General features: G+C 34.8%; 1 protein-coding gene across 3 annotated transcripts in view; it reads right to left on the bottom strand.

Moving 5' to 3' along the window:
- Positions 1–14,094, bottom strand: part of LOC115884560 (aquaporin AQPAe.a) — a 167,253-nt gene that overhangs the window by 17,811 nt on the left and 135,348 nt on the right. For all 3 annotated transcript variants that reach the window (XM_030903179.1, XM_030903181.1, XM_030903178.1), the window contains exon 3: positions 2,347–2,490. In XM_030903179.1, the coding sequence (XP_030759039.1) occupies positions 2,347–2,490 (144 nt within the window). The remainder of the gene's footprint in view (positions 1–2,346; positions 2,491–14,094) is intronic.

Here is a 14,094-nt window from a genome sequence, read left to right as displayed (position 1 = left end):
AAGATTGTTTTGGAACTGGCTTGGAACAGGTTCATGTGCTATCCTGTACCAGTTCCAGTTCCAACTGTTCCAGCTGTTTCAAAAAACCCTGCGACACAAATTAGCATAGACAAATAAATATAAAGACGACTGGAACTGGAACTGTTTTATTCATGTGAAACAGTTTGGGACTTGGAACTGTTTGGGGCTTGGAACAGTTTGAGACTTGAACAGTTAGGGACTTGGAACTGTTTGGAACAGTTAGGTAAAAAGAACTGGTTTGAGTTGAAAATCGAGGTCGAGGTTGAGAATCAGGAATCGCTTTCGCCAGTCTAGCGGACGCGGCCGTTCAGCTGTTATCTGTTTTCGGGATAGAAAAGAGAGACCTACAAAACAAGTGTGACGGTTTGCGCGGCGTCCAACTGGAACTGGTTGTAACTGTTAGTAAAAAATCGCTGTTCTGGCCATGACTATCATATACTAATATACCAAAAGTTTTTTTTATCTGAAAAAATAAAAAAAGTTATAGGGGTGTATATTATTCTATGTATGTGTATATAAGTCATCTTGAGTAAAAAAGAAAGCTCATCATCATTGTTTTCAGTTTTTTGAACCCCTGTTCAAGATAAATTTTAAATGTGATTGGTGAAAGGCCACATACCTGATTTAGTCCTTTGGAGGTAATAAATCCAACCGATGTTCTTTGTACGACCTTTACTTTTGTGATACTGTTCTCGTGCATTTCTTTTACGCCTTTGATTAGCTCATTTTTAATTATTTTGTTTCTCCAAAAATGATAATTGGGAGGTACGTTGTTGCAGGCTTTTTAACTCTCCAAACTTCTGCTTATAAAATTACTGGCTGTCAATTGACCCGAATATGTTACATTCGGTCCCAGCAGCCATTTTTACTATATCATTCGTAGAGTAGTTGTTTGGTTGTTTACAATAATGATTACATATTACGCTCGAATAGATTTCAAAACTGGCGATATTTAGCGAAGAAATGCTTAGCCGGTTGTTTTGTTTATTTTCTTCAATCGCCATGCCGTTATTTCCGTTTTCTACTGGCACACTTCGTGTTCATCGAGGCGCAACGACTACAGGACGGACGCACGCCTCTGGTCATACCCGACTGACCCCTGAGGTCGAGGCGCTGCGCTGCGCCCCTGACATTGTGGCTTGGACGTTGTCGGCTTTGAGGACTATGTTATACATACTTATTGGGAATTTTATTAAAACAATATGCACAAAAATTGAAATGAAATTTATTAGGTTTTAACATAACATTATTTAATATAAAATGTAGTATGCGATATCAGAAAATTATTTGATTTGTTTTTATAGAATTTAGTGTAAATATACAATATCTGTTTATGATTTATAATCATCCACACTTTGGTTAGTGATATACCGGGTTCGTCTCAATAGTAGCTCACCCCTATAACTTAGTATTTATTTTCTCAAATAAAAAAAAACAGATTTGGTCTCTTATTAAATGACCTAAATTAGGACTCAGTGATGTATTCAATTGTTTTTGGTCGCTTCCTGTTTCACCGGAAATTACTACAACCTTTAATTTCTAAATGGCACCCTCGGTATATTTCTACTTTATTCGGTAGAAAATGACACTCTGAATAGAATGAGACATCATATATCAACATTTGACATTATCGCATATGGTTTATTTGAAATTGTAACATGCGGTTCATAATGACAATTTGAATCAAAATACCATATTATGTGCTCGGTTATGTGGTATACCAAATTATTCGAACAAAATGCTTTTTCCAAATGTAGTGCTAATGAGCCACTCTCGTTCCAGTTGAAAAAATTGAGATATATACCAGGACAACACACTAAAAACATAAGACGATCAAATCTATTTTTCCAAGGCTCCTTGGAATTGGGACTCTAGGTTCAAATTTAAAATACAATTTTGTTTTAAGTGAAAATGTCAAAAGTTGATATATGATATGTCATTCTATTCCGAATATCATTTTCTATCGCATAGAGTAAAAAAAATTGAGAATAATTAAAAAAAAATAGTTTTCTTTCTTGTACATTTAAGCTACTCCCTAAGTTGCCATATTATCAAGATATGATATGTATTAACTAAAATTTAAAAAAATCCAAAAATTCAAAAAAAAATCGCGAAAAATAACCTTATAGACGTGTTTCTGGGGTCGTACTAAACTACTAAAAATATTTGCTCTTATTTAAAACTCATCCTGTACAGCTTGGCGAGTATTTTTTTTATATAAAAGTTTTAGCCAAAAAATAAATAATAAAATTAAAATAGTCATATTTTAAGATACATCAGTCAAAAGATGTAATGTAATAAGTAAGATTTTTTTTTCATATTTACCTGTAGAAAAGCAGCTCCCGTGACGGCACCAATGCATTGAGCTACAATGTATAGAAGCATCTTCAACAATTTGATATCCCCAGTGACAAAAAGACTAACGCTGACAGCTGGGTTTATGTGACATCCGCTAACATGACCAATCGCCTAGAACAAACAATAAAAGTATTAAAATAGGCATATTCTTAGTGGGTATAATGAAACACATATTTTCACTAAGCTGGGAATTTTGTATCTGTTTAAACTATAAGGTAAAAAACCATGAAATTATAAAACTTTGATAAAGTATTAGTATGAAATTTTGGCTAACATATCTTTAAGATTGCAGTATTTTGGTTTAAAGACAAGACATTTACCTAATTATTTGAAATTAAGTAATCGCAAAGATCTAATTATTGTGACTTAGCTTTACAAATTAAGTTTTACAAGTTTTGGCCTTAATATACAGGGTGTTTCAAAAAACTTGCGCCATTTATCGTATTCCTCTCGCAAAAATATGATTTATTTTTCCTATTAGCATATGTCCGATTCTGCTTTGTTTCGTAGTTACAGGGGGTTAAAGTATTTATCTTTTTTCGATTTATTATAATTTCCTTCTATACTGTGATTGCTACATATTTAAATGCTAACAAAGTGTCGACACAGGGACATGCATATGGGTTATCACTGGAATATTGTTTAAAAAAAAGCATGTATGCCACTAACTTTTTTCTATTATTAGCGAAATTATGTGAGCAGTTTAATGCCGATTAAAAGTGATCTCTAGATATTTTGTCGATTTCGGGCTCCTTGATAATTGAGATAAATGTAATTTTATTAATTTGCCTTGATCCAAGCTTAATAGCAATCTTTAAAAAAAAATAATATCATTAACTTACTCATTAAGTAAGCCATCTTATCTGATAGTCAAGCAGCGTTAAAGGCGATCAACTCAGTATCAATCAATTCGAAATTGGTCAAAGAATGCATAGAGAAGCTGAATAAATTAGGCAAAGAAAACAAAGTCCTCCTACACTGGGTGCCTGCTCACCAAGGGATAGAAGGCAATGAAAAAGCAAATAATCTAGCTAGGAAAGGAGCGAACACTCCACTAACTGGACCAGAACCGTTCTGCTTTCCAAGTGGTTCTGCTTTCCAAGATTGGCTAAATACTCTATTCTGTATTATCAGATTTTTTTCTAATTTCACTATAGTCGTTTAACCACTATATTAGTCATAGGCATCGGACAGTACCCAAGCAGCCTGAGAACGTTCAGCAATTGGGTAATTACAGTGATAACAATCGATCGGTCTAGAATCCGATCTGAGAAAGGATTAATGTCGACCATAAACGGTCCGCCAAGTGAGAGGGCTTCAGGTTAGCGGCTTGTCTCCGGTGAACGGCATCGTGTTCCGAACAAGATAGATAGTTTAGTACTTTTTTCTCAATGGAACTGACATTGTTCATACATTCTTTTCGAGCTACAAAAGGCAAGTGCATACTTCATACACCAAGTGGACAAAATAGAAAATATTGCCTATGTGAATTCTAAAGGTGCGTCCACATTGTTCGTGATCCTGCTCGCGCTCTTGCTTCTGATTGTGCTTACGTTGTTTGCAATTCCTGTTTGTCGTGGTTCTCAGGATCTTTCGGTACGCAAGTCCACATTGTAATGTAGTGCTTGCGTTCGTGCTGTTCAGACCTTCCAGATGAATGATACCGAAGTATTTTTAATTGCGGCTGCTAGTGCGATCATTAATGCAAAACGAAGGAATCAAAGAGAACAAAAGGCGGTGTTGGATGTCTAATAATTTCAAAAGTAGATCCAAGGACAGTGAAAGTAAATTTCTAAACGATTTACAGACAGACTATTTTTAATAATTTTTATCGCATGTCCGCTACTGATTTTGAAAGACTTATTAACTTAGTTGGCCCCCGTATAGAAAAAAATACAACTTTTAGGAAGTATATTCCGGTTAAAGAAAGAGTTAAAGAAAGATTGGTCATAACATTAAGATTCCTTGCAACTGGAGACTCAAGGTGTATGCCAAAATATAAATAAAAGTTCTTAAAGATCAGATTAAGATTAGTAGGCAATATAAATATAGAGTAATATTTTATTAAAGGTACATTTAATATTATTAATCCAAGAACAAAAAAACAACTATTTCTAATTCTGAATAAAAAAATAAGGAAAATCACGGTAGCATCATCATACTGCAGTAAATACCGAATCTTATGAATGAAACCAAACTAAAAACTAAACAAACAACGCAAACAGCTCGAGCGCTTCGAACCGCCGCGCCGTATAGGTAGGATGTTTTACTTTCCGACACTGCGACATGCGACAACGACGTGCGACACTGCGGTGTGTCGTAAATTTAATCTAGCACTAATCAAATTAGTATGTTGTTTAACCTATCGACTAGCGGCAGCGACATGGCGGCATCGCAGATGTCGCTGCGGCACGTCGCGTCGTCGAGAAAAATAAAATCTTTTCTGAAGGACATCGCAGCTAGTACTTTTGTAGCATCCACCGCATCGGCGTCGGCCTATTTGTAATTTTTGGCGGTTAAATTATTTGTTTTTTTTCTGCCATGTCACAAACATGGGATGAAGACTTCGAGACGAACGTTTAGTAAATTGTGTACGTATATTTTCAGTTCTCTGGGAGATGAAAAGAAACTCATATAAAGATAAGTTGGTTAAAGACAACGCATGGAAAAATATCTCGGAGTATATGTCAGAATGTTTCTGAGAAGGTCCAAGAGCGTGAAATTGTATAGCTAAATTTTCTCCTTCGTCGTCATAAATCAAAAGAACCGCAGCAATATTACGACGAATAGCGTTTATCTTAATAAACTGCACTGCTTCGAACAACTTGCTGAACTGAAGTGTCGCATGGTAAGAAAACATGTGTGTCGCAAACCCGCAGTCCGCGTCGCCACAGTTTATCGCACGTCGTTATAGCATGTCGCAGTGTCGGACAGTAAAACATCCTACCTTAAAGTATGCTCGCATGGCTCCGAAGCGTCTCTTTGATATATCGCGACAGAACCGAACAGTCAGAACAGGCATTTTATGTGATCTCAAGCACTTGGAGCACCGCAAGCGTCGCGAGCGCCGCGAACATCTCGCTCCGACTGTTTGCCACGTTTTTCGTGCTTCACGTGTTTGTTCAGCCTGCTCGCGAGTAATGTGAACGCAGCTTAAAATGTAAAAGATAAACCCAACTTAACCCTCCAGTACTAAAATGCTTTTTTAGTCCAAGAAAATAGTCCTTCAAATACGAAGTTTTAGTAAAATCTTGAATTTTCGATATAAGTTACTTTGAAAGATCGAAAAACGAATTGTGAAATATTTTTTTTAAATTCACCCCCGAGAAGGGGGGAAATAAAGAATTATTCGAATGATAAGGAATTCTCGGAAATTTGAAAAAAAAACACTTTATGAATGTGGTTATGAACGTGAATTTAAAAAATCTTAATTGAAATTTATAAAAATTTTCCAAGCAAATTCAATAAAAATGTTAAATATATGAATAGCCCCCCAGCTTATAATTTTTACTATCGTTCCCTAGCTTCTAGCCACCTGATCTCCGTTAATTTTAATCTGAGGAAAAAAGTATGGGGATCATTTCTATGTAAAATTTGACACTCCACAACTTTTATCTGAACTTTCTTTTCTAGTTCATACCGTTTCTCCCAAATTTGGAAAAAATACTGTGGTTTTAAATTTAAGATTAGGAATAATATTTGCTACAAAATTTGTAATAATATCAAAATCAGTCAAAGTCCTAGAAGAAAAATTCCTTTACTTTGAAACTAAAAGAACTGCCTACCAACTTTTTATTAACATATTTTAGTATGGGCGGCTATACGTGCCTCCCGGCGGCGCCAATTTTTTTAAAAATGGCTGAAACCACTTCTCTATTTATTTATTTAATAACTAACAAATTGCAATACTATGGATTTAGGGGAGTGCCGCTCGAATGGATTAAGTCGTATCTTGGCAACAGAAGGCAGCTTGTGAGGAATGATACGTCTATGTCTTCTTGTAAGCCTATAGAATGTGGTGTCCCTCAGGGTTCAGTACTTGGCCCTATTTTGTTTCTGGTGTTTATCAACGACATTGCAAATCTAGACATTAGCGGTAAAATCTGCCTCTTTGCGGACGATACCAGTTTCACTTGGAGCGGCCCAGATGTTACGGCACTATATTATACTATATCCAGTGACTTACGCACCATTAAATCTTGGTGCGATTCTAATCTCCTATGCCTCAACCTTTCAAAAACTAAAGTTTTGTCATATAAAAGTACTATACAACCTTTTGTACTTAATAACACCACTATTGACGTCGTGGACTCTGTGAGATTCTTAGGACTTGTTGTAGACAACTCGTTAAAATGGGACTTGCACATCGAAGCTTTATCAAAGAAACTAAGTGCTGCCTGTTTTGCGCTAAGATCAGTTTCTAAAGAACTTAACTCATCAACCTCTAGAATGGTCTATTATGCCCTTTTTGAGTTGCATCTTCGTTATGCCCTTCCATTCTGGGGTACTTGCTGCGCGACAAAATTTGATCGTATTTTCAAACTTTAAAAGAGAGCAGTTCGATACTTATTGCGACTAAACAGTAGAACTCACTGCCAGAATTTCTTTAAAAATTTCAAAATACTGACTCTTCCTTCCTTATTTATTTTTGAATCCGTTTGCTTAATCCGCAAGCACATATTCTCTATTCCGGAAAGGCCTTCTCACAACTATCCACTTAGGAATGCGGAGCACGATATTTATCTGCCAACCCCGAGATCAGAACTAGTTAAGGGTTCAATACTGTTCAATGCCAAGAAAATGTACAATCACTTGCCTTCGAATATCAAGTCACTTTCATTCTTTCCCGCATTTCGCAAAGCTCTGAAATCGCCCTAGAGAGCCCTAGATGCGGTAAACGACTTTTTTGTTGATGTTTAATCATGAACAATTTGGAATTTTAAAATTTTGATCATCTCACACACTGGTTAAAGGTCTAGTATTTAATATTTAATATTTTATAACTCTTGATTTTATGATATATAACATGATTTTATCCATTTACAGTTTTCTTTTTGTAAAATTTTCTAGATACGCCTGTGTTCTGCAATGTCCATATATGTTTTATTTGTAATTTTATGACGTAAATTTTTTTGAATTGATTTGTATTGTATGACATTTTTTTTATTATTTGTATATTTGTTTTTGTGCTTTTTTGTTTTGTGAATGCTTTGTCGATGAAGCTGTTTTGGCTTTTTGTACAATAAAGCGTTGTTTTTTTTTAATAATATCTCTTAAACTATCGAAACATATTTTTAATTATATTTTAGGATTATGTAAGGTTTTCTGATCACCCTACATGAAGCCAAAAGTGCAATAAAATACAGGGCTAATGACTAATAATATACTATAAGTCTTTTTGTGTTCCATTTAAAAAAAGCCATCCCGATCCACTCACACATTTTTGAGCCACACTGTAGAAGTTAAAATATTTTCCTAAAATACATCCTAAGATATAGTTTAGTTTGGCACTAATACAAAATTCCTAAGTTTTTTATTATAGGAGCTACAGATCCCCGACGCTTTGTTGCCGGGCTCCTAGGAAAAGCTTTGAAACGTGGCAACCCCTAGTTGCGGTAAGTTTTTGATAGGCACCCTGTGAAAAATGTATTCTCCTATTATTCATAAATATACGTAAAAATTAGTTTTTTTTCAAACGTTACAAACTATTAATTTTTGCGACGCGATTCACACATAAAAACATCATTTTAACGTCTAGGCATAAAAGTAAAGCACTTTTACGCCTAAGCATAAAAGTACGAAAATATGTTATTAAACTGGCATAAAGTGTCAAATTCAGCATTCGGAACCATAGTTTCTCGATAAATAATTACATAAAAGGTATGACTTTTAAATCTTTTTACATTATTTGGATATTATTTATTTCATATTACTGGCCTCGGCTGTATGTCAACCAAGTCAAACGTACAGCCTCGCCACAAAAAGTGTAATTTTGCTCCTAATAAATTATTTATTTAATGACCGTAAATTATAAAATTTAATTTTACACCTTTTATTTTATATATATAGTATTTTTCTGTTTGTTGCGCGTCTTTAAGGAGGGTCCCACTGTCGTGATCCTAGATTGGACCACCGTCGTCACCAATCTTGTAGTCGCTGCCACCAAATGTTGTAGTTCTCTATTTGACTCGTATCACCACTTGTTGGGAATGTTATTCTTTATTTTTTTTATAATTAAATTCTTACTAAGTTGTTATTACTTTTTATTTTTAAACTTTTAATACAAAATATAACTGTAAAAAGCGTATGACAAAAAATAGTGTATGTAACACGTACCTAAATTATGTTTTTTAGGACTCATCTACTATTTCGGACTCGGCTAACGCCTCGTCCGCAAACAGTAATGATTCGTCCTAAAAAACATCATTTTAGGTACTAGTTACATAAATAGCTATTATAGCAAGGTATACAATAAAATATTCATTACTGAAGTGAATACGATAATGCACGTTATTATTTCTATTCACTTTCCGTTTTTTATTACCATTATTGCTAAGTTTTAGCCCCGGTTTTTTGTGTTATGTCGTTAGCACTGACATATTTAGCAGCAAGTTTTAATTAGATGCAAATAGCTTATTGTTAATAGCATCTGTTAGCGTGTAAAAGATGTCATTTTCTATCAAATTAAAATTAAATTTAAAGTTAATAATAACAGATTTACTACATCTTGAAGAATGTAGAATGTTTAGAAGGGGAGTTAATCACCGCGACCTTATTGTGTTCCCCTTTCTTGAGTTATAACGAGTTATAACTCATCACACAGTCTCGGGGTTTTAATAAAAGCCAGTATCTGAAACGGTTCCGCAGAGGCCAGCTCTCCACCGTCGACATCAGCCGTACCAAAGTTCATGGCACGAACGGTCGTCGTCTCTGCGAACTCAGTGATAAGGTGTTCTGATTTTCCCCACAGAAATCTGCACTCGCCGTTGTTTCTCAGCTTCAGCCTACTGAGGTGTTCGTTGAGGAGACAGTGTCCTGTTAGAAATCCCGTAGGAAAATCCGAAGATTGTTTTTACTTAAATCAAGGAAAACCTTTGATTTTTAGAGTCTTCCCGATTCTTAAGTTCCGCTTTCAGTTGGTTCCCGTTTGGAAAACAGAACGGTTCTGGTCCAGTTCGCTCCTTTTCTAGCTAGATCATTTGCTTTTTCATTGCCTTCTATCCCTTGGTGAGCGGGCACCCAGAGTAGGAGGACTTTATATTCTTTGCCTAATTTGTTGAGCTTCTCTGGGCATTCTTTGAACAACTTCGAATTGATGATGGTTACTGAGTTGATCGCGTTTAGTGCTGCTTGGCTATCGGATAGGATGGCAATTTCCTGTTTTCGATAGTTCCTATCTGAGATCAATTGTACGCATCTTTCGATAGCGCAAATTTCTGCCTGAAGGATATTAGGGTAGGTGCCCATTGGTTCGGAGTATTTAGTTTTGGTGTTAGTAATAGGTGTTCGTTGAAGAGACAGTGTCCTGTTAGAAATCCCGTGACAATCCGAAGATTGTTTTTACTTTAATCAAGAAAAACCTTTGATTTTTAGAGTCTTCCCGATTCTTCAGTTCCGCTTTCAGTTGGTTCCCGTTTGGAAAACAGCTAGATCATTTGCTTTTTCATTACCTTTTATCCCTTAGTGAGCGGGCACCCAGAGTAGGAGGACTTTATTTTCTTGGCCTAATTTGTTGAGCTTCTCTAGGCATTCTTTGACCAACTTCGTATTGATGGTTACTGAGTTGATCGTGTTTAGTGCTGCTTGACTATCGGATAGGATGGCAATTTCCTGTTTTCGATAGTTCCTATCTGAGATCAATTGTACGCATCTTTCGATAGCGCAAATTTCTGCCTGAAGGATATTAGGGTAGGTGCCCATTGGTTCGGAGTATTTAGTTTTGGTGTTAGTAATAGATGTTCTTTGAAGAGACAGTGTCCTGTTAGTGTCTTGTTAGAAACCTCCTGACAGTCCGAAGATTGTTTTTAATCAAAGAAAATCTTTGATTTTTCTTGGTCGTATGTTCTGAGAAACTTTTTCGAGTGTCTTAGACCGTTGGAAGACACCCATTCCAGGTTACGGATGGAGTCTTCCAGGTTCTTCAGTTCCGCTTTCAGTGGATTCCCGATTGGAAAACAGAACGATTCTGTTCCAAGTTAATTTACAACATCGTGCATATCTGAACATTTTAATAACTTTTTTGCAAAGATAGGGTAAAAATGGTTAGCAAAATTTTGATCTAAGAATCAACAATATAAAGCAAAACATGATTTAAACAAAGCCTTTTTTTAAACCAGTAAGCGAAAACGAACTTATTTCATACATAAAAACATTAAAGTCAGACTCATTTCCCGGAGAGGATGGCATAACAATAATTAGATTACTTAAAACAATCCATATGCATATTTTAAAGCCTTTGGTTCATATAATTAATTTAACCTTTACACCTTCCATAATACCTGAACAATGGAAAACTGTTATAGCTGTTTCTATTTTTAAAAGTGGAGATCCATACTATATGACAAATTATGGACCAATATCCGTGTTAAGTAACTTTTCAAAGATATGGGAAAATGTATAAAAACAGGTTAGGTTGATTTTTTTGACTCAAATAATGCCCTTTTCAGTGAAATTTTGCCAAAATTCAGTTAACCACAGTAGCTGCATGATAAAGGTGCTTACTATGCCCCGAAATTATTCTGGCGAACAAAAGTATTATCAGGAGATATCACTGTTGCAGTTTTTCTATACAGGCTAAAAAGCAAAACTACGTAAAAATTCATTATGCATACATTCATATTTACTGCATTATTTCCTGTTCTTCTAAAGAAGATGGCAGATTAACGAATCCGTATTTATTTCCCATATGTTTGGGGTAATTTTTTCTTGGCTAAATTTTTGTAGTACTTTTCAAGTTTAGGCACATTAATTTAAGTTGGTCATTACAAAAAATATCATCACGATCTCAGTTTATTATATTAAGTACCATTTCCAATTATGGTGTAGCCTCCCTCACATATCTAGATACTCTCTTTGTAGTTGGGTCCATTTTTGTATATTATTGGCTGTGCGGACCCAAGTTATCCCTACTAATTTCCTAATATCATGGTCCCATCTCAGGTTTGATTTTCTTCTAGGTTTCTTAATTCCTCGTGGGTACCATGCTGTAATTTTTGTTGTCCGTCCTTCTTGCCAAGTGGCCTGCCCAATACCACTTGAAGGATTTGATTCTGTAGATAACATATATAACCTAGGTCTTTTGATATATCCACTCTATTCTTTTAAGATCTTTCTTGGTTATTCCCAGCATATTTCGTTCCATTGAGTGTTGTGCGACCTGCAGTTTCCTTATGATATCCGTTTTAAGTATTGTTTCTCAAGCATGGATCATGACTGATAGAACACATTGGTCGAATGTTTTCTTCTTTAGATAAAGTGGCATTCTAGATTTGAATATGATATGATTGAACTAACAGAGAATACTTATATCTGAATTAAATAAATCTAGCAGAAAAATAAAGAAATACAGCAAAGTGAGTGATGTAAAAAAAGTGACAACTTCTGAAGTCATTCCACGCGTGAAGCCTCTAAGTGCAAAGGTATCTTAGCCCACGGCCACACAGAAAGCGTTTTGCGTTTTTTGCGTCTCAAGCGCTTTTTGCGATTTTACCGTTTTAAGCGCTTTTTTCGATTTGTGTCCATTAAAAACACGCAAAAGACGCGGCAGGTCTGCAGTTTCTATCAATAATGTCAATTAGTAACGTCGCAAGCTCCTGGATTCCCGGCCCGTCCAACAATCCATCCTGTGAGAAAGAGATAGGCAAGATCGGTGCCGTTAGCGTTGAAGAGACGAAGATAAAAGTTGCTGGGATTGAATTGTGGACGGGCCGGGGCTTATATTCGGAGACAAACACAATTTACTGCTAGTGCCAGTGGTGTGTGTAAAAATAATAATTATTATTTGCCATTTATTTTAGGAATTTTAGTTTATATGTGTATAGTTTTTTTTATGTTGTAGTGTTGTGGTTAGTACTTGTTATAATTATAATATAATAAATAATTATAATTATATAATAGAATAGTAAATATCTCTAGTTGCTAATGCAATTTTAGGACATGATTTATGAAACATTTTGGAGTGAAACTTCTTTATGCGCGCTGGGAGTAAAAATTCAAAGCCGTGACATGACTAGTGTCAGCTAGTGAGACGGCCCTGACACACGAGCTCGTTGTAACGAAACGTGTTAACGGCTTAGAAATACGTAGTGACGCGACGTGTATTTGTGAGTCCACGTGTTCATCAAAAATATTGATATTTTAATACAAATTTTGTAAAAGTGAATCAAATTATTACGCGTAAAAAAACATTTGTTACACGTAAAAAACTATTTTTTACGCGTATAAAACTATTTGTTACTGGTAGAAAACTATTTTTTACGCGTATAAAACTATTTGTTACTGGTAGAAAACTAATTTTACGCTTATAAGACTATTTGTTACGTGTAAAAATCTATTTGTTACACATAAAAAACTTTTTTTTTACTCGTCAAAAACTTATTGTTTCTGGTAAAAAAACTTTTTTACCAAAAAAGAATATTTTTTATGTGTAAAAAACTATTTGTTACACGTAAAAAATTATTTTTTTACGCGTCAAAAACTTATTGTTTCTAGTAAAAAACCTTCTGTTACGCAAAAAAAATATATTTTTTACGTGTAAAAAACTATTTGTTACACGTAAAAAACTATTTTTTACGCGTAAGAAAATATTCCTTTAATTTATTACTTTTTCAACGTTTCAAACTACACTTTTTCAAACATTTCCTTCAAATTTTTGAATTTAATAGAATCTTCCTAAACAGTAGATGTTCTTTATAAAAATATTTTTAGATAATACCCTAAAATGAAAAAAAAACATACTATTTAATTTATTTTTATTGTATTATTAAGTATAACATCCGCCTATGACGGGGTCTCATCTTAGAAAACGCTAAAGACGCTACAGAAAACAAACTGATTTGTTTTCATTTGCGTTTTTTGCGAGACACGCCGAACGCTACACCCTTTTGGTGTGGCCACTCCTATATAATCCTGTTATTTTGTTTTAGTCGCTAAAGACGCTTCACGCTAAAAACGCAAAAACGCTTTCTGTGTGGTCGTGGGCTTACCCATAAGAAGTATGCTTAAAGACAGACATTAGGAAATTGCACGATTCAAGCGCTCGCGCTATCCCATACAGTTTTATGACAAAACACCTTCTTTCCCAGTTTGAATTTGATTTCTTGTAAAAAAAACATTTTTTTTAAATTAGGCAGCGCACTAAACATTAACTATGAGTCTTATTTGTAGCACAATAAATTTAAGTCAGAAATACATACACAAACATGATAAATTTGAACTGCTTACAAACTTATAGAAGGTTATGCTTCTGCATATTAGAGCTTTCAATGTTTAGAAATTGAAATAAGAAGACTTGCACGTGTCCATTTCCACGTGTTTCATGTTCCCGCCACTGGTATCAGCACGCATAATGGGTTTAATTAGTTTTGACTTTTTATTTGCAGCTTGTATTTCAAATGTTTTAATCGATTTGTAGATAAGTTACTTTTTGTCCTAGATTTAAAGTGTTAGCTACGTAATTATTTTATAGAATATACAGTGATTACAAAAATCTACCTA

Source organism: Sitophilus oryzae, unplaced genomic scaffold (genome assembly GCF_002938485.1).
Source record: "Sitophilus oryzae breed Bouriz unplaced genomic scaffold, Soryzae_2.0 scaffold_302_pilon_pilon, whole genome shotgun sequence".
Classification (NCBI taxonomy): domain Eukaryota; kingdom Metazoa; phylum Arthropoda; class Insecta; order Coleoptera; family Curculionidae; genus Sitophilus; species Sitophilus oryzae.
This window is presented reverse-complemented; position numbering and strand designations above follow the sequence as displayed.